Here is a 21,241-nt window from a genome sequence, read left to right as displayed (position 1 = left end):
GCAAAATATCTGCAACATTTCTTCTTGGGCAGTCCCTCGGAACCGACAATGACTTGCTTCCACATTAAAAATGAGTTCTCAGGTGACTGATGAGTCCAATGCGGGACCTACAGTCTCTGTCACAGGTGGGGCAGACGGTGGTTAAAGGGGCGGGTGGGTGGGGTGCTTGGGTTGACGTGTGCTCCTTCTGCTCCTTGTGCTTGGCTTTAGCTTGGCTCCCGGCGAAGAGACTCGAGGTGTTCGGCGCCTTCCCGGATGCTTCTCCTCCACTTTGTGCGGTCTTGGGCCAGGGATTCCCAGGTGTCGGTGGGGATGTTACACTTTTTCAAGGAGGTTTTGCCGGTGTCCTTGAAGCAGCATTTACCTGTATTGCAGCAGTCACTGCACATCAAAGTAATCGATGGTTTGTGAAGCGCTTTTTATTTATGATGGATTGTTTTTCTGAACTTGCTTTCACAGTTTGTACCACGCAAGAAGTTGTACTGTCAATACAGGAAGGGAAAGGAAAGTGCTGTGAAGGAGATTGACTGGATCCTGAAGAGAAATAATATTACAAAGGACGATGAACTCTGTGTGTTGAATCTTATAAAGTGAGTGTTCAGTGTCAAAATATCAAGTATTTGTATCCTAACTATAGTTGTGTTGTCACCAAGCCAACTTAATTGGACAGAATTGAGAGGATCTAGTTATCAGGAAAGGTTGAACAGGCTGGGGCTCTTTGCTTTACAAAAGAGAAGGCTGAGGGGTGACTAAATAGAGCTCTTTAAAATTATTGGAAGGTTTGATATGGTCGGCGTAGAGAAGATGTTTCCACTTGTGGGGGAGACATAAACTAGGGGCCATAAATAGAAGAGAGTCCCTAATAAATCCAATAGGGAATTCAAGAGAAACTTCTTGCCCCAGAGAGTGGTTGGGATGTGGGACTTGGAGTAGCTGAGGCGAACAGCATAGATGCATTTAAGGGGAAGCTAGATATGTACATGAGGGAGAAGGGAATAGAAGGATATGCTGATAGGGTTAGATGAAGAGGGGTGGGAGGAGGCTCGTGTGGAACATAAACACCGGCACAGAGCAATTGGGCCGAATGACCTGTTTCTATGCTGTAGATTCTATGTAATTTGAAATGACCATTTTATGGCCACTTGAACTGTGAAAATGCTCTGCCGCTATAGATTTTTGGTTGTGCTTGGGGAGAGGGTGAAGTGCTGATGGTTATAGGTCTGCAGCTGTTGGCCGGGACCATTTAAGATGATGGAATCTCGGACGTTGCATAAGATGCACCAATAAAAGAGGAACAGCATGAACTGGAGGAGCTTGTGCTTTATCCACATCCAATGATGGATTTTAATTCCAGGTCTCTCTCTTCATCCACATCTGTCAGCATCTATCCATTGAGTCTATTCTTCCATCCCTTACCCAAAAGCAGGAGTAGGAATGTTCTACTGATCTACATGCACAAGCTCCTCCAGTTCAGAATTAGGCACTTGAAATGCTCATCCTATGTGCACCTGACCTGTGTAAAATGTTCTGGAGCTATAGTTTGTGTTTGGTGAGAGGGTGAAGTGCTGATGTTAACTGACTGTTGGAACAGTTCGATTATCCTATAGAGAATACAGTGTTGATTCGCCAGGTTGTGCCAGGGATGGGAAACTATAGCGGTGGCTCAGTGGGTAGCACCCTTGCCTCTGAGGCAGAAGGTTGTGGGTTAAAATCCCATTCCAGAGACTTGAGCACAAAAATCTAGGCTGACACTCCAGGACGGTACTGAGAGAGTGCTGCATTGTCGGAGGTGCCATCTTTCGGATGTTAAACCGAGGCCCCGTCTGCTCGCTCTGGTGGAAGGAAAAGATCCCATGGCTCTATTTTGAAGAGTTATCCTCGGTGTTCAGGCCAATATTTATCCTCAAGCAACATCACTAAAACAGATGACCTGGGTCATTATCACATTGCTGTTTGTGGGAGCTTGCTGTGCGCAAATTGGCTGCCACGTTTCCTACATTCCAACAGTGACTACACTTCAAAAACGCCTTCATTGGCTGTGAAGTGCTTTGGGACGTCTGTTGGTCAGGAAAGGCGTTATATAAATGCAAGACTTTCTTTGAGTAGAGCATTGAGATATTGCAACTATTTCCGTTGGAATGGAGAATGATAAGAGGATCTTTGATAGAGGAGTGGCTGAGGCTGAGACCATTGCATCATTTATGGGAACATGCTTGCCTGCTTTTGTTGAGGTAGTGTGTGGTACAGCGAGATGGAGGCTAAGAGCAGGGGGAGGGAGGGAGGAAAGGAGAAGGAGGGTGAGGGCGGGTGGAGGGAAGGTGAGGGGGGAGAGAGAAGGTGGGACGTATAAAACCGCACCCCAGCAAGAGGTCACTGCCTTTAGAAAAGGAGATGGTTAAATAAAAAAAAAAATAGATGTAGGGACAAATAAGTGTAATGCACACTAGGGAAGTGGGAAATACCAAATTTACTCAATTTTTGAGGAATGTATCTGCCCCACCCCACAATATATTCTCTCTGCAGCTGTCAGATTATGCTTTGTTTTAAACCTATTTTGTGTGTTTTTTTATCATCTTTTAACAAACATTCTAACTATTGCTGGTTCCTTTTTAATTAGATATGTGGCATCTTTCCAGCCGGGCCGGTCTGTGAACTCTGAAGCTGTCCTGAGTTGCCTTAAAGACCACCCCCTTTCCAAACAATCTGAAGCATGTGTGGCCCAGAGGCTGCCTAATTTGGTCAAAGCAGCTGGGGTATGTCTCCTGTGTGTTTTTGTTTTTCCTCCCTTTCCCTCATTTTCGTACGGCGCTGACTTCTCTCCAAATGCAGTTTAAAAAACAAAACAAATTCCAGCCTATATTTTTCCCGTTCAAGTGAAAAGAAGGCCGTAAAGAGATTTATCAGGCCTACCAAACCTGCTCCATCCAGATGTCGGTACAACCTGGTAGAGCATTGTCCCACCCCCTAGCCCTCCAATCTCCCGGAGAGGCAGAACAAGAAAACCCCCACACATAGAAAAGAATCTGTGCCCAATTCAGGAAAAAAACTCTGGGAAATTCCAAAAGTCCCTTTGGCAATCGAGAAAGGTTTCCAAACACAAACCACTCAATTACAGCAAGTCCGCCACATGCGCCCTTTAACTGGAAATATCCTCATCTCTCGGGAATTTGTCCAGCTCCCCTTTTGAAAAGCTTTGGAAATTCATTCCCAACATTGCAATAGTCTGTTCCAAAGGTCAATGACACTCTGAAAAGAAACATTTCCTGGCATCTAATCCAACACTTCTGCACAATTTTATATGCCTAACCTCTAATCCCGTCATCCCTCTCCGTCAAAGAACATGTCCAAACTATCTGAGTTTAATCACTTCATTGTTTTACAAGCCTCAATCAAATCCCCTCTAATCCTGTGTCCCTCTAAAGTAACCCTAACTCTTGGAGACTATGAGCTGTGGGGTGATGAATCATTCTGGTTACGTTCCTCTGCTTCTCCACAAACTTGGGTTGTTGCACGATGCACAGGGACCAAATCTGGGCACAATGCTCTTAAGTGCAGTTGTACTTAAGCTTGATTTAGTATAGCATTCGACATTGATGGTCCTAGCAATACAGCCTAAAACCCTTTTCTCATAGTCACCTTGGACTGCCTGAGTACCTGTAACGAGTGACCAGCTATTGCCCCAGAGAAGCTGGGGTTGTTCTCCTTTAGAGCAGAGAAGGTTAAGGGGAGATTTGATAGAGGGGTTCAAAAAGGGTTTTGATAGATTAAAAGTAGCAAAATGTCCCAAGGCGCATCACAGGAGCGTTATCAGACAAAATTGATACCGAGCCACCCAGTTTTCAAATCCCTCCATGGCCTCTATCCTCCCTATCTCTGTAATGTCCTACAGCCTCCGCGATATCTGTGCTCCTCCAATTCTGTCCTCGTGCTCATCCCCGATTTTCTTCGCTTCAAGCGGCCCTGTCTTCAGCTGCCTGGGCCCTAAACTCTGGAATTCCCTCCCTAAACTCCACCTCTCATCCTTTAAGACGCTCCTTAATACCTACCTCTTTGACTCCGCTTTCGGTCACCTGCCCTAATATCTCCTTGTGTGGCTCGGTGTCAGTTTTGTCTGATAACGCTCCTGTGATGCACCTTGGGACATTTTGCTACTTTTAAAGGTGCTAGATAGATGCAAGTTGTTGTTGTTGAAATGGAGAGTGGCTGAGGGACAGTATCCCAGCAAGGAATCCAGAGGAGTGGAGAAACCAAAAATAAAACAAACCTTAGAACAACTCTTTTTTTACATAAATGTTGGTTCTCGTGCCCATTAGATGCCTAATACTTGATCGCTCCCCTCTAGCCCACTCCATGATGTCAGTGATGGGCAACAACAGTGTGAGCATCAAGGACAATGGGGGATGAGATTTGAGACTGGTCAGAGGGCCAGCCTGGAGACGTATGTCCAAGGGAGCCACAGTACTGGCCAGGCACACTAAATCCCTAATAACAACAGAAAATGCTGGAAAAACTCAGCAGGCCAGGCAACATCTGTGGAGAAAGAAATAGAGTCAACGTTTCAGGTCGAAACCCTTCGTCAGGACTAAGAAAAAACATAGGAAATGAAACGGATTAAAAGGCCAGTTTGGGGGCTGGAAAATGGGGGAGGGGATGAAAGAACAAAAGGGAAGTGAAGAGACATTAAGAGGTATTCAAGACGAGACGAGATGGTGATAGGACAAGTAAAGAGACAAAAGACGGCTCTAGATTAGGTGTGAAATGCGCTGGCAGAGTGAGAGACAGCTGCCATGTGGGAGAGAGAAAAAGGGGGAAGGGCCAAAACAAAGGTGTGGATAAAAAATATATATAAAAATATAATAGGGGCCGAGGTTATATCTGAAATTGTTGAATTCGATATTGAGTCCGGAAGGCTGCAAAGTACATCTGTACAGAAAGAAATATGTCACTGCGTGTGGTTTTTATATTATTTAGACAAATGTTTGGGCGGTGCTGGCTGTGATCATTCTCCTGTCCGATTGCGTGAAAGACATCCAGCGACTGATCTCCTGTCTGCAGCGACCCCGTTCGACTCTGCCTCTGACGGAGGTGACGGAGATCCTGTACTGCATGGCGACTTTGCTGTTTGCCTCGAGAGAAAGGGACATCAATATCAGCAACAGGTAGGACAGGACTCCCTATTACGGTCCCCATTCCACCGCGTCTGATGCCTGCTGCGGTCCTTGGTAGCTGGTTACAGGCCATTCGCTTCGGACCGACTGCGTGCTTTCAGTCTCCGGCTGCAGAGGTGGGCACAAGAAGGCCTAAAGATGATGGACGTGCCCTGTTAGAAACTCTTTTAACCAGCACCTAAATAACCGGAAATCTCTGTTAACCGTCAAAATTCAGGAGTAGGTTCAGGTAAGTTTTACTTCATATTAGTAGCAGTTCCTGGATCTGTGGCTGTGTAACCGGGGTTCGTGCACTTGTTGCTAAGCAACAGGGACGCTTGGTTTGCAGCCAGAGTTCCTGCACATGTTGCTAAGCAACAGGGAAGCCTGGATTTGTTGCTGTGTACGGCGCTCTCGTACCTTTTAAACTATACCTCTCTTTAATCCGGACTTTTTGATAATCCGGCACCACGCCGGTCCTGTTGGTGTCGGATAATAAAGAGTTTCCTGTAGTAGAGTTGGGGTGCCCCATCATTGTTGCGTTTTTCCAGATGCTTCCCGTCCCGTTGATTTACTATGTGCACTTGCCCTATTTCCACCTCCCCAACAGTAGGGGTCTATTGATTCCAGCTGTGTCTCGCTTTCCTTGTGATGACAGGACCCTATTTATTCCCCTTTTGCTTGCCAGCTGCTGTGCTTTTTCTTTCAGATCGGATTTAGCCTTTTTTCCCATTCACAGCCTTCAGTAAGAAGTGTAGTCCTAATTTCAGTCTGGTCTGTTGTGCCCAAAGTTTCATTATAGTCCAATTGTAGTCTTGGAGGTGGGGGAAATTCAGTCAAAAATTTCATTTCTGCTTTCCCTGTTTTAGTTTCATTTTTCTCAGAAAATGTTTCAATATTTATGTTTCAAAAGAAAAATCGTAATCGCTTCACTTCTGATTCAGCTCTCCGAGTCTCAAGCATTGTTGAGAAATAAGAATCTGGGACCTTGTTCGCACGCACACACATGTTTTTCCATAGGTTTCCCCCTTTGAGAACAGTTCAAGCTATAACTGTTCTCAATCAGAAGGGTCATGTACACTATCAATTATCAGGATTTACTGCGGATTAATCTGGAGTGCAGTGTTTTTAAAAAAAAAAAAAAAAAAAAATCAGTTGCAGAATTCTGTGGATCACAGCAGGTGTAAGGAAGGTTTTAGGACACCGAGGGCCAAGGTGCAGAGACATGACTATTATTGAAACTATTTGTAGTGTAGGAGAGGTACTTGGAATATCCAGCAGTCCATGTTACTTCAACTCCATTTTCCTGAGAATGTTAACAGCAATCACCGTTTCTGTACCCTCCCCTCCCCTCCGGTTTCTCCCCATCTCATCTGACGGTACTGACTGATGCCAGGGTACAGTTCCACAGATACCGGCGGGCCAGTGTACCTCATTTAAGTAACCGTTCTTCATATTTGAGCCCGCCGTTGAATGTTGGCCAGGTTGTTTCGCAAGGGTGTGAAAGGGAGCCAATTGCAACTAATCCTGATCTTATCGTCGCCCACTTTCCGCCAGAAAGAAAGAAAGACTTGCATTTCTATAGCATCTTTCATGACCACCGGATGTCTCAAAGCGCTTCACAGCCAATGAAGTACTTTTGGAGCATAGTCACTGTTGTAATGTGGGAAACGCAGCAGCCAATTTGCACACAGCAAGCTCCCACAAACAGCAATGTGATAATGACCAGATAATCTGTTTTTAGTGATGTTGATTGAGGGATAAACATTGGCCAGGACACCATGGATAACTCCCCTGCTCTTCTTCGAATAGTGCCATGAGATCTTTTACGTCCACCTGAGAGAGCAGACGGGGCCTCGGTTTAACATCTCATCCGAAAGACGGCACCTCCGACAGTGCAGCACTCTCTCAGCACTGCACTGAAGTGTCAGCCTAGATTTTATGTGCTGAAGTCCCTGGAGTGGGACGTGAACCCACAATCTTCTGACCTCAGGTGGCTGACACCAGAGGGCACTGAATAGCAATCTGGAGTCAACTCCCTGCCTCATCGACCCCCTGCCCTGACCCAGGGTTCTGAGGCCAATTCTAGCACCTCTTGCTGCTTCCCTGGTTGGGATCTCCATTGCCAGCAGAGACAACCCAGCTGGTGACCTCTATGGGCAGTAGGCAGAACTGCAAGAGGGCAAGACTCCTGGAGCACGAGGCCATTTTTTAAGTAATGTTTCTTCCCAAGAACTCAGTGCAATGTGTGCTTTCTCGCCCAGTCGTATGAAGAGGCCACCTGCAAAACGGTGTCAAACACATCGCATTTTCAACCATCTTGGGGCACTCATTGTCGGCACTGAGGAGGTGGGGAAGATACATTTGTTGAAACCGTTAGTGTTTCAGTTGATAAGTGAGTAGCCTCGTTGGTCCTGAGCCAGACAGACAGTGAAAGTGACGGGTTCAATTCCCGATCTGTGGTGAAAATGAATTCCATAAAATCTGGTAATGTGGGCTGGGGGAAAAAATGGCCATGTCATAAGCAATGTTTCCCCCCCAATTTTTGTTTTGGGTGCGCGGTCCCTTTAACGGGCTGCCCGGCCCATTCAAAATCTCCCATTTGAAAAGCCGGTCCCGGGCTGCGCGGGACCTCCAGACAGCTGCGCAGCCGCCCAGCTTAGCGGGAATGTTGGTCATGAGTGTCCTTCAGGGACGGGACGCTAACATCCCCCGCACACTAAAACAAAAGCAACATACTGCGGATGCTGGAAATCTGAAATAGAAACAGAAAATGCAGGAACGACTCAGCCGGTCAGGCAGCATCTGTGGAGAGAGAAACAGAGTTAAAGGCGGTGATGGGTTGGAGCATAGTCACTGTTGTAATGTGGGAAACGCGGCAGTCAATTTGCACACAGCAAGCTCCCACAAACAGCAATGAGATAATGACCAGATAATCTGTTTTTAGTGATGTTGATTGAGGGATAAATATTGGCCAGGACACCGGGGAGAACTCCCCTGCTCTTCTTCGCATAGTGCCGTGGGATCTTTTCCGTCCACCTGAGAGGGCAGACGGAGCCTCGGTTTAACATCTCATCCGAAAGACGGCAACTCCGACAATCTTCTGACTCAGAGGCAAATGTGCTACCCACTGAGCCACGGCTGACATGGCGGGAGGAGGAGGAGGCAAATCCCTCTCACCCCCCCCCCCCCCTTCCTTTCCCTGCCTCTGGACTTCCTTAAAATCTTATAGATCTCCAACTTCTTCCAGTTCTGATGAAAGGTCATTGACCTGAAACGTTAACTCTGTTTCTCTCTCCACAGATCCTGTCTGACCTGCTGAGTATTTCCAGCATGTTCTGCTTTTATAACCCCCCCACACTGCCAGCCCCACACTAAGTGCTTGACTTTGAAGTGCCCTTGTCTTCCGCGTTCGTATAGTGGTGAGTATCCCCGTCTGTCACGCGGCAGACCGGGGTTCAATTCCCCGACGGGGAGACTCTCAAACATTATTTGTGTCAGCCGTGGTCCAGTGGGTAGCACACTCACCGGAGTCAGAAGGTTGTGGGTTCAAGTCCCACTCCAGAGACTTGAGCACATAAAACCTAGGCTGACACTCCCAGTGCAGTGCTGAGGGAGTGCCGCACTGTCGGAGGTTTGTCTGATGTAAAAATCTGAGGTTTCTTTTTAGCTCTTTTTCTAAACTAGTTTCTGTTTGCAATAAACATTTCAGGATTCATTATAATCTGTTCTACGCACTCTATTTGATGGAGAATCCAGCCAACATCAGTAGAAAACATGTGAAGCATCTCTGCTCAGCTAAGGACTCTGGCAGGTAATTGTTGCGCATTTTAAATAAGTCAGAATTAATTCCCCCAAGCACATTGCAATTTAGAATAAGCTATTGCTTATCGAATGGATAAAGATGTTGACGTGTTCGAGGGACGAGGAGCGCAGTTGTCCCCAGCTCTGCATATCTGGGTTCAATCGCAGCCTTGATTGGTTGTTATCCTGATTCAATTTCCTCTTTCATAAGTGAGTCTGGTCAGTTCGTGACTGAACTCTAGTACCTCGCTTGTGGAAGACTCCATCTCCAGGGCGGGGTGGAGTCCGCTGCCGAGCCCACCTCTTGTAAGCTCGTGCAAAGTGCAGATGACGGTGGTCATGGAGACGCTCGTGGCTCGGAATGCCCAAACTCTCACGGCCAACGACTCCTGGTAATGATGTACGCTGACGCCACCCAGCGCTACCTCACCACCACCTCGCTCAACCCCTCCACTGTCTCTGATTTGTCACGTTGCTTGTCTGATGAGCAGAAATTTCCTCCAACTAAATATTGGGAAGACTGAAGCCATTGTCTTTGGTCCCCACTGCAAACTCCGTTCCCTGGCAACTGTCTGAGGCTGAACCAGACTGTTTGCAACCTATTTGACTCTGAGATGAGCTTCCGACCATATATCATCAGGACCACCTACTTCCACCTCCGTACCATCGCCCAACTCCGCCCCTGCCTCAGCTCATCTGCTGCTGAAACCATCATCCATGCCATTGCCACCTTTAGACTCTACTATTCCAACGCTCGCCTGGCCGGTCTCCCTTCTTCCACCCTCCATAAACTTGAGCTCCTCCAAAACTCTGCTGCCCATATCCTAACTCGCACCAAGTCCTGCTCACTCATCATCCCTGTACTTGCTGATATGAATTGGCTCCCGGTCCAACAACGCCTCAGTTTTAAAGTTCTGGTCCTTGTTTTCAAATCCCTCCATGGCCTCGCCCTGCCCCGCCCTATCTCTGTAACCTCCTCCAGCCCTACAACCCTCCGAGATCTCTGCGCACCTCCAATTCTGGCCCCTTGCACATCCCCGATTTTAATCGCTGCACCATTGGCGGCCGTGCCTTCAGCTGCCTGGGCCCCAAGCTCTGGAATTCTCTCCCTAAACCTCTCCCCCTCTCTACCTCTTTAAGATGCTTCTTAAAACCTAACTGTCACCTGTCCTAATATTGCCTTTTGTGGCTTGATGTCATTTTCTTTGATCACCGCTCCTGTGAAACGCCTTGGGACGTTTTACTACATTACAGGTGCTATATAAATGCAGGTTGTTGTTGTTCACTCCACCTTAATCGCCGCCGCCTCCTTCAGCCTTGCGTTCCAGCTTTTGAGAGTCTGGCCAATTCTACGTCCACTCTGTCGCTGTTGGCATAGCCTTCATCCCTCATGGCCCTGCTCTTTGAAGTTCTCTTCCTAAACCCCTCAATATTTCTCGAAGAGTTTAATAACTGCCCTAAACTAACTCTTCAAACTTGCCTTTGCCAAGCTCTACTAATTCTTCTCCCAATTCCTGACTGGTTTTCCCCCCTTTCTCTCCCCCACTCCTCCATGTTGAAGTAATTATATAAGAGTAAGTTGCAATTGTTGATGTTATGGTCTTAAACACACGTCCTCCTGCTCCATGCCAGGACCTGGAACAGCTATGCATTTATTAACAAAGTCAAACTTATTAGAATATTTACAACATGTGGTTGAAAACAAATACTACTTGGCATTTTACTTGACTATTTCAAAAGTTATTTACAGCAGGTGGACATTATTGATCGTTTTTCTTTTAAAAAAAAAAGGCTTGAGATACACGACATAAAACCGACTCCGGAGCAACAGCAAATACTGAACCAGGAAACCGCTGCAGGACATGTGATTAGAATAATGGGGTTTGCAGGTGAGTGGAGAATAGGCAGAGTAATGGCTGCAGTGCAGGGTGTGTGGCTAGCACGAGGGGCTGGAAGGCCATCAGCTAGCTCCGTTTGATCTAAACCCCACTTTCTCAATTCCTTTCTCCCACCCTCTTCTTACCACCTCCTTACCCCTCTCTCCTCTCTTTCCCCCCTCCTCTCCTCTCTTTCCCCCCTCCTCTCCTCTCTTTCCCCCCTCCTCTCCTCTCTTTCCCCCCTCCTCTCCTCTCTTTCCCCCCTCCTCTCCTCTCTTTCCCCCCTCCTCTCCTCTCTCTTCCCCCCTCCTCTCCTCTCTTTTCCCCCCTCCTCTCCTCTCTTTTCCCCCTCCTCTCCTCTCTTTTCCCCCTCCTCTCCTCTCTTTTCCCCCTCCTCTCCTCTCTTTTCCCCCTCCTCTCCTCTCTTTTCCCCCTCCTCTCCTCTCTTTTCCCCCTCCTCTCCTCTCTTTTCCCCCTCCTCTCCTCTCTTTTCCCCCTCCTCTCCTCTCTTTTCCCCCTCCTCTCCTCTCTTTTCCCCCTCCTCTCCTCTCTTTTCCCCCTCCTCTCCTCTCTTTTCCCCCTCCTCTCCTCTCTTTTCCCCCTCCTCTCCTCTCTTTTCCCCCTCCTCTCCTCTCTTTTCCCCCTCCTCTCCTCTCTTTTCCCCCTCCTCTCCTCTCTTTTCCCCCTCCTCTCCTCTCTTTTCCCCCTCCTCTCCTCTCTTTTCCCCCTCCTCTCCTCTCTTTTCCCCCTCCTCTCCTCTCTTTTCCCCCTCCTCTCCTCTCTTTTCCCCCTCCTCTCCTCTCTTTTCCCCCTCCTCTCCTCTCTTTTCCCCCTCCTCTCCTCTCTTTTCCCCCTCCTCTCCTCTCTCTTCCCCCTCCTCTCCTCTCTCTTCCCCCTCCTCTCCTCTCTCTTCCCCCTCCTCTCCTCTCTCTTCCCCCTCCTCTCCTCTCTCTTCCCCCTCCTCTCCTCTCTCTTCCCCCTCCTCTCCTCTCTCTTCCCCCTCCTCTCCTCTCTCTTGCCCCTCCTCTCCTCTCTCTTGCCCCTCCTCTCCTCTCTCTTGCCCCCTCCTCTCCTCTCTCTTGCCCCCTCCTCTCCTCTCTCTTCCCCCTCCTCTCCTCTCTCTTCCCCCTCCTCTCCTCTCTCTTCCCCCTCCTCTCCTCTCTCTTCCCCCTCCTCTCCTCTCTCTTCCCCCTCCTCTCCTCTCTCTTCCCCCTCCTCTCCTCTCTCTTCCCCCTCCTCTCCTCTCTCTTCCCCCTCCTCTCCTCTCTCTTCCCCCTCCTCTCCTCTCTCTTCCCCCTCCTCTCCTCTCTCTTCCCCCTCCTCTCCTCTCTCTTCCCCCTCCTCTCCTCTCTCTTCCCCCTCCTCTCCTCTCTCTTCCCCCTCCTCTCCTCTCTCTTCCCCTTCCTCTCCTCTCTCTTCCCCCTCCTCTCCCCTCTTTTCCCCCTCCTCTCCTCTCTCTTCCCCCTCCTCTCCTCTCTCTTCCCCCTCCTCTCCTCTCTCTTCCCCCTCCTCTCCTCTCTCTTCCCCCTCCTCTCCTCTCTCTTCCCCCTCCTCTCCTCTCTCTTCCCCCTCCTCTCCTCTCTCTTCCCCCTCCTCTCCTCTCTCTTCCCCCTCCTCTCCTCTCTCTTCCCCCTCCTCTCCTCTCTCTTCCCCCTCCTCTCCTCTCTCTTCCCCCTCCTCTCCTCTCTCTTCCCCCTCCTCTCCTCTCTCTTCCCCCTCCTCTCCTCTCTCTTCCCCCTCCTCTCCTCTCTCTTCCCCTCCTCTCCTCTCTCTTCCCCTCCTCTCCTCTCTCTTCCCCTCCTCTCCTCTCTCTTCCCCTCCTCTCCTCTCTCTTCCCCTCCTCTCCTCTCTCTTCCCCTCCTCTCCTCTCTCTTCCCCTCCTCTCCTCTCTCTTCCCCTCCTCTCCTCTCTCTTCCCCCTCCTCTCCTCTCTCTTCCCCCTCCTCTCCTCTCTCTTCCCCCTCCTCTCCTCTCTCTTCCCCCTCCTCTCCTCTCTTTTCCCCCTCTCCTCTCTTTTCCCCCTCTCCTCTCTTTTCCCCCTCCTCTCTTTTCCCCCTCCTCTCCCCTCTTTTCCCCCTCTCCTCTCTTTTCCCCCTCCTCTCCTCTCTTTTCCCCCTCCTCTCCTCTCTTTTCCCCCTCCTCTCCTCTCTTTTCCCCCTCCTCTCCCCTCTTTTCCCCCTCCTCGCCCCTCTTTTCCCCCTCCTCTCCCCTCTTTTCCCCCTCCTCTCCTCTCTCTTCCCCCTCCTCTCCTCTCTCTTCCCCCTCCTCTCCTCTCTCTTCCCCCTCCTCTCCTCTCTTCCCCCTCCTCTCCTCTCTCTTCCCCTCCTCTCCTCTCTCTTCCCCCTCCTCTCCTCTCTCTTCCCCCTCCTCTCCCCTCTTTTCCCCCTCTCCTCTCTTTTCCCCCTCCTCTCCTCTCTTTTCCCCCTCCTCTCCCCTCTTTTCCCCCTCCTCTCCCCTCTTTTCCCCCTCCTCTCCTCTCTCTTCCCCCTCCTCTCCTCTCTCTTCCCCCTCCTCTCCTCTCTCTTCCCCCTCCTCTCCTCTCTTCCCCCTCCTCTCCTCTCTCTTCCCCTCCTCTCCTCTCTCTTCCCCCTCCTCTCCTCTCTCTTCCCCCTCCTCTCCCCTCTTTTCCCCCTCTCCTCTCTTTTCCCCCTCCTCTCCCCTCTTTTCCCCCTCCTCTCCCCTCTTTTCCCCCTCCTCTCCCCTCTTTTCCCCCTCCTCGCCCCTCTTTTCTCCCTCCTCGCCCCCCTTTCCCCCCCCTCGCCCCTCTTTCCCCCTCCTCGCCTCTCCTTCCTCTCCCTCCCCCCCTCCTTCCTCTCCCATCTCCGTTTGCCCTCTTTGAATTTCCTTTCGCTGTGGATCCCTTCTAATTTTAGAATGCCCTTTGAAGTTGCTTGGTAACAGCTGATGTTTGCGCCATTCCCAGGAACTAATTGAGTGGAGCTGATTGCTGCACTGATTTTAATGATCCTTCTAGATCTTGCTCTGTTATTTCATCGTTTGGCAATGCTTGCAGATATTTAAAAAAATTAGTGGGAGTGCTTCTGAATGGCTGCCTCAGCCGTGATGAAGAAAGATAATCTAAGTCATCGCAATTACTACCAGGAAATAACAATATATGTTGGAAAAAGCATCAGCCCCCTCATTTTTGATTTAATTCTTTTCCCCTTCCTATGTACTGTAAGTGGCCTGAAGTTATTTGGTGCTCACAGCCACATTCACTTTTGGACATGGTCACTACGATGTTCCTAACAACAGGACGACTCCCCTTCTGTTTGTTCCCCCTCCCTCTCAGTATGGAGGTCAGCAGTTTCCTCTCAGTACAGGCAAGATCAGGCCTTTTGGATTTGGAAAGACATGAACTCTGGGTCGACTTAAAGCTAGCCTGCACCTTTTAAAGGGGAGGTGCATTGCGACTGCAGCAGATTTCGGTGAGGACCTCCTTTATTGAAGCGCAGACGTCTCGCACATTGTTCCTTGCTGAGGTTCAGATAGGAGAATTGCTCCCTAAACACCCTGGGCGGATATGGCCTCCTGTTGGAAGCCCTTCTACCCCCATTCTTCTAGCAACCTGCCCTGCTCTGTGCGGCCTCTGCTCATTCTCCCAGTCATGCTGTATTCCAAGGGAAATGTACTACTAATGCACCCAAGCCTGGGAGCAACTGGTTTGGGCAGAAGCACAAAGTCCTTTGTTTAAAGTTAGCAAAAAGTCCTCCATCACCTGCCACACCAATCCCTGTAGACTTTTGCGACTTCAGAGAACTATGGAAAGCACCAAACACATGTAGCGTCTTGGCAACAGCCAGAAGAAATCAACCAGCAACCAACCTGTAAGTAGTTGATGATCCCTTTAACTAGAGCTAATGGGGCGGGGGGGGGGGGGGAGGGTCCTCCCTCCTGCGTAACGCATGTTCAGATGCGCGAGATTAAGAGAGGGCATTGGCTAGAGCGATGCGCTCCAAAATGGCATCGCTGGCGTCAAATCATTGTTGCACGCTGACTGACATCACGATCTGCCTGCTCTGCATACTTCCTCACCAAGATGGCGTCTGGCGCGACTCGCGGCAGAAGTGCGCATGTGCGCATCGGACGCTGTTTTGGTCCCCAAACGGCAGCCGTAGTGCCCAAACAACGCGCGTTACCGAACCCAATTTCGCGCCCTTATCGTTCTAACGATGTCGTTAATTCTACTCCTACCCAAGGTACAGGTAAAACTTCTACCTTGATCAAGTATGCAGGGAGCAGACCTCTCCTCCGATTCCTGTACATCGTTTCCACTAAGCCTGTTCCAGTGGAGATTAGCCACATTTTCCCCCCAAACGTGGAGTGTACGACCATGCGTGCGATGGCCTATCGGTGTATTGGCTACAAGTAAGTAGGAAGTGAAGTGGCGATAATTAAACCACTTGTGTTTTTATTTGTGTGCGTATGTGTGATGGGAGTTGAGTAAAAAGCTTCTCTTTCCTCATCAAGCCATTTGCTGACCTGGTCTCAAATAGTGCAACCTGCTCCCAGGTGCCTGCTAAGGTGGCACTGAGCTGGTGTAACCATATTATCTAAATGGTGAGAGATTGCAGAGCTCTGAGATGCAGAGGGATCTGGGTGTCCTCGTGCATGAATCGCAAAAGGTTATTATGCAGGTACAGCAACTAATTAGGAAAGCTAATAGAATGTTATCGTTTATTGCGAGGGGAATTGAATACAAAAGTAGGGAGGTTATGCTTCAGTTATACAGGGCATTTGGTGAGACCACATCTGGAGTACTGTGTACAGTATTGGTCTCCTTATTTAAGGAAGGATGTAAATGCGCTGGAAGCAGTTCAGAGAAGGTTTACTAGACTAATACCTGGAATGGGTGGGTTGTCTTATGAGGAAAGGTTGGACAGGCTAGGCTTGTATCCGCTGGAGTTTAGAAGAGTAAGAGGTGACTTGATTGAAACCTGTAAGATCCTGAGGGGTCTGGACAGGGTGGATGTGTAAAGGATGTTTCCTCTTGTGGGAGAATCCAGAACTAGGGGTCACTGTTTAAAAATAAGGGGTCGCCCATTTAAGACAGAGATGAGGAGAATTTTTTTCTCAGAGGGTCGTGAGTCTTTGGAAGCAGAGTCTTTGAATATTTTTAAGGCAGAGGTAGATAGATTCTTGATAAGCAAGGGGGTGAAAGGTTATTTGGGGGTAGGCGGGAATGTGCAGTACTCAGATCAGCCATGACCTTGAATGGCGGAGCAGGCTCGAAGGGCCGAGTGGCCTACTCCTGCTCCTAGTTCGTATGTAACGTGGGCCATGGATGGCGCTCTTCAATTCTCCACCCCTTCCAGTGAGGAACTTCCTTCAACAGAATGGGTCAGATTGAGAATTAACTGGTTGGTGGATCCAAATCATTGGCCCCATTTGGTGGGGCTGTGCATTTTGTTGCATCAATAGTCACCAAATGCAGAATGATTGAGTTTTAATTGTATCTTTTAAAGGTGCAATCCTTCATAACTAATTGCTTCCAAACATTGAAATCCATATTTGTAATAGGCTTAAGCAAAGTTCATGTGTAACTCTTACTGTGTCAGCTATTGGATTTTGCAACAAAAGGTCAGCAAAAGCAGCAGGGAGTTTTCACTAACATTGCAGACTGGGAGTGTAGAGGGAGGTGCCTTGTGAGGTATAATCACAGCTGCCCCATTACTCGTGTCATGCCTGGTGTATAAGAGCAAGGAATTCTCCCAGTATCTTGGCCAACATTCATCCCTCAATCAACGGCAGCAGAGCCGATTAACTAATCTAATTGTTGTCTGTGGTCCCTTGCTGTGCACAAGTTGACTGCTGTGCTTGCCTACATAGCAACAATGAAACACTTGGAAAGCAATTCATTGACTGTGAAGTGCTTTGGGATGTCCTGAGGACATGAAAGGCACTATATAAATACAAGTCTTTCCTCCTTTCTTTTCATACCTGCTTAGGATTGTGTGACTTCAGTAGATGGGGGAGAGCTGATCCTGGGAGTTTTCTTTTCATATGTACCGTCCTCCATGTGGGCCTTCCTGGTTGATGTGGGGGGCCCACAGTCTGCAAACCAGTTCTCTTACAGTTGAAACATGAGAGCAAAAAAAACCTAAATCTCTCGCTTAAAATTGTACGTTGCACTCGCAGCCAATGCCTGAGGCATTGGTCCATGAGAGAAACATGACACTGATTTTGCACAGATGTTTTATTGAACCAGGTAATTAAAAACAGAAGTGGCATTCGGGATGTTTTCAGTGTAGGATGACTGTGCTGTGCTGGGTTAGGACATGACCCTTTCACCGCTTGGACTTGCATTTCACTCCAGAATGATGGGATGAAAATCTCCTCAGCTGGGCTTAGGAGTCCTAAGTAATGCGAGTTTGAGCAGTTTCAACCCAATTTGTGAGTACAGAGCTGCTCATAACTGTCCAAAAAAACAAAGGGAAAACAGTGTCAACTTGGCTGATTTTTGTAGCACTCATACCTCTGTGCCCGAAGATTGTGGGTTGAAGCCCCATTACAGATTGAGCACAGGCTACACTGTCTCTCCAGTCCAGTATTATTGGAGGTGGTTTCTTTCAGATGAAGATGTTAAAACTTGCTGCAGTGAATGTTAACTGTCCCATGGCACTATTCAAAGACGAGCAAGGAGTTCTCCCAGTGTCCTGCCAACGTCTACTCGCCCCCCCCCCCCACCCCCCCCCCCCCCACCCTCCACTAACCAACCAACACCACCAAAACAGATTAACTGGTTGTTCATTCACTCACCAATGGCAAGTGCACGTCAATGCATTGGTTGTAAAGCACTTTGGGATGTCCTGAGGATGTGACGAGGTGCTGTCTAACTGCAAGATGGCTGGTGTGGGAGATGGTTGGTGTTGGAAATGGAAACAGCACGCTGGTGCGGTAAGGAGTAATCTTCTAAGGCGAGGGGTTTAAGGTACATTGTAGGGTTGGCGCAGAGTGCCCTTTAACCTGCATCACGCCATACCTGAACTGGGAATGCTTAATTACGAAACTTGGAAAAAAACAACCCTCAATTGTTTATTTAGTTAGTGTTGGTCACGGCATTCCCGGCTATAGCTTCTGCTGCTGATCGCCAGCCAGTGAGTTGTACTGGAAGATGCTCGCTGTCTATGCTTGCACATGAAGAATGGGCACTTTGGTGAAGTACTGGAGGGTGCTTTGAAACTGTACCTCAAAAATGTCACTATCTTCAGGAGAGAAGACGAAGGGGATAGAATTTTTTTAAAGTAATTATTCATTGAATTCTCACTAGGTGTTTTTATTAACAGATCAATCAACAGATTATTGATATGTATAAATGTTTTACGATGACTTCACAGTTTTAAAGAAGAATTATTTAAACTCTTGAATTTTCCGCTAGATACCAGCGCAAGAAGAAGCTAACGGTTTATGGTCTGAAACCGTTCGCTATTTTTAGACTTCCCGAAGGACGGGGCAGCTTTTTCAGAGCGAACTTGATCTGTCGGAGCCTCTGCACATTCTTCTCCTCCATGGATGAGACCATCACCGCAGCTCACGTACCGGAACACTGTAAGAGCACCCGTGGAGAAATCGGGCCTATGGAGTATCAAGAGAAACTAGTGAGTCTACAAATTGCATCTAGGATAATATTTCTTTATCCTGCTCCAGTTGTTTCCCCATCTGTCCTGAAGATAACGAATCTCGCTAGGTTATGGTTACTAGATGCCAGAGCCCCCTCTGGTTGCCTCACCTGAGTGGCCACTTGCAGGAACAAATAGGGATGGACAATAAATGCAGGCTGAGGAGCATCGCCCATATCCTGGGAACAAATTTTTTTTTAAATTCACAGCCGAGTCCAACCCTGTCCTTGCCCAACCTCCACCCTTTCCAGGAAAGAAAGAAAGAAAGACTTGCATTTATATAGCATCTTTCACGACCACAGGACGCCCCAAAGCGCTTTGCAGCCAATGAAGCACTTCTTGACGTGTAGTCACTGTTGTAATGTAGGAAACGCATCAGCCAATTTGCACACAGCAAGATCCCACAAACAGCAATGTGATAATGACCCAGATAATCTGTTTTAGTGATGTTGATTGAGGGATAAATATTGGCCAGGACACCAGGGATAAATCCCCTGCTCTCCTTCGAAATAGTGCCATGGGATCTTTTACGTCCGCCTGAGAGAGCAGACGGGGCCTCGGTTTAACATCTCATCCGAAAGACGGCACCTCCGACAGTGCAGCACTGCACCAGAGTGCTCAAGTCCCTGGAGTGGGACTTGAAACCTTCTGACTCAGAGGCGAGAGAGCTACCAACTCAGCCACGGTTGACACTCACAACCCAGCTGACTTATTTCCTCCCTCCCTCTCTAGCCCATGGGTGCCAAAGTCAATGATGCCTCCAATAGCACTAGCTGAGATCAGTTAGCTCAGCACAGACCGGGGATTGAACCCAAGATTTACCTTACAGAGCCACAGGGAAGCTCCTACATTCAAGATTTGTATACGGTGAATTCTGACAATTTGAAAGAAGCGAGATTCTATTCTTATATTTGTCCCTTTACCTGCTTTAAATGCTTTGGAAGCTTTCTATTCTCTCAGCGTGTGGGAATGGATTCAGTGAATCAGCAGGACCTTTTCCAAGGGCTTTGACACTCAGCAGGTGGTGCAAAGCTTCCTGTGCAGATTCTCCTCGCCTCCATGTGTCAAAGACAATTGTATCGCCACCAATCTGCTGTGTGCAACTCGAGCGGGACTCTTCTTCATCAAAAATGCCTTTTGCTGTGAAGCGATAGCACCTCTCTCAGTGTGAAATTCATGTTGTGAGCTGCCCTGAACTACATTATTGTGCGAGATTCATTTCATTCCTTCGCTTTCTTTTTTTAACTTCCTGGAATTAATTGTGGTCTTTGTTTCAGAAACTAGTTGAAGATGTGAAGAGGATTTGGAGAAAGATGGTGGATCTTGGTGAAACTAAGGAGGCTGGTTACTTCATGACTCACGATGGTAAAGCTAGTTATAGTTTCTCAGCGCATTCATTATTCCAGTCGAATTTAAGCAGAGAGGAGTTTCCCATTTCCTGGATTGGAGGTCAGAATTGAAGTTTGCAACTTCTGAGATAGTCTACAGCTGAGACTTTGTTGATGTTTTCGGCTTCTAGTTTAAAGTTGCACTTGGTTTTTATACATTTTGGCTCTTCTTCCTACCCCTCTTCCCCCACCAAAGAAAGGAAGTGTTGTACTGAATTATTTCAGTGATACCTTTTTAAATTCCTTTCCGGGCCTAGATACCGAAACCATCCATAACCTAAAATAACAACAGAAAATGCTGGAAAAACTCAGCAGGCCAGGCAACATCCGTGGAGAGAAATAGAGTCAACGTTTCAGGTGAAAACCCTTTCTCAAGACTAAAGAAGCACAGGAAATGAAATAGATTAAGAGGCCAGGCTGGGAGAGAACAAAAGAGAAGTGAAGAGACATTAAGAGGTATTCAAAACGAGACGAGATGGTGAATGACTCTTCACTTCTCTTTTGTTCTCTCCCAGCCTGGCCTCTTAATCTATTTCATTTCCTGTGCTTCTTTAGTCTTGAGAGAGGGTTCACCCGAAACGTTGACTCTATTTTCTCTCCACGGATGTTGCCTGGCCTGCTGAGTTTTTCCAGCATTTTCTGTTGTTATTTCGGATTTCCAGCATCTGCAGTATTTTGCCATCCATAACCTAATTTGATGTGAGTTCACATCCCACCATGGCAGCTGGGGAATTTTAATTCAGTTAAATAAATAAATCAGGAATAAAAAGCTAGTATCAGTAATGGTGACCATGAAACTATCGGATTGTCGTAAAAACCCATCTGGTTCAATAAATGTCCTTTAGGGAAGGAAATCTGCCACCCTTACCCGGTCTGGCCTATATGTGACTCCAGACCCACAGCAATGTGGTTGACTCTTAACTTCCCTCTGAAATGGCCTAGCAAGCCACTCAGTTGTAACAAACCGCTACAGAAAACAATAAAAAAATTTAAAAAATGGACAGACCACCCGGTATCGACCTCAGCACCGGCTTCAGACACAACAACGGCACACCCAGCCCAGTCGACCCTGCAAAGTCCTCCTCACTGACATCTGGGGACTTGTGTCAAAATTGGGAGAGCTGTCCCACAGACTAGTCAAGCAACAGCCTGACATACTAACAGAATCATACCTTTCAGCCAATGTCCCAGATTCCTCCATCACCATCCCATGGTATTTCCTGTCCCACCGACAGGACAGGCCCACCAGAGGAGGCGGCACAGTGGTATACAGTTTGGAGGAGTTGGCCCTGAGAGTCCTCAACATTGATTCCGGACCCCACGAAGTCTCATGGCTTCAGGTCAAGCATGGGCTAGGAAACTTCCTGCTGATTACCACGTACTGCCCTCCCTCAGCTGATGAATCAG

The 21,241-nt window shown here is 48.2% G+C and overlaps 1 protein-coding gene across 1 annotated transcript in view; it reads left to right on the top strand.

Annotated features, from left to right (window-relative positions):
* Window positions 1-21,241, top strand: part of fbh1 (F-box DNA helicase 1) — a 57,822-nt gene that overhangs the window by 4,380 nt on the left and 32,201 nt on the right. The window contains exons 4-11 of the mRNA XM_086010691.1: window positions 460-590; window positions 2,618-2,753; window positions 4,972-5,159; window positions 8,860-8,961; window positions 10,743-10,840; window positions 15,027-15,195; window positions 18,206-18,425; window positions 19,724-19,811. Of these exons, the coding sequence (XP_085866817.1) occupies window positions 460-590; window positions 2,618-2,753; window positions 4,972-5,159; window positions 8,860-8,961; window positions 10,743-10,840; window positions 15,027-15,195; window positions 18,206-18,425; window positions 19,724-19,811 (1,132 nt within the window). The remainder of the gene's footprint in view (window positions 1-459; window positions 591-2,617; window positions 2,754-4,971; window positions 5,160-8,859; window positions 8,962-10,742; window positions 10,841-15,026; window positions 15,196-18,205; window positions 18,426-19,723; window positions 19,812-21,241) is intronic.

Source organism: Somniosus microcephalus, chromosome 17 (genome assembly GCF_052327205.1).
Source record: "Somniosus microcephalus isolate GS21.2 chromosome 17, FLI_Smic_1.0, whole genome shotgun sequence".
In the NCBI taxonomy this organism is placed as follows: Eukaryota; Metazoa; Chordata; class Chondrichthyes; order Squaliformes; family Somniosidae; genus Somniosus; species Somniosus microcephalus.
The sequence above is the reverse complement of the archived record's forward strand: the minus strand, read 5'-3'. Positions and strand labels throughout refer to the sequence as shown.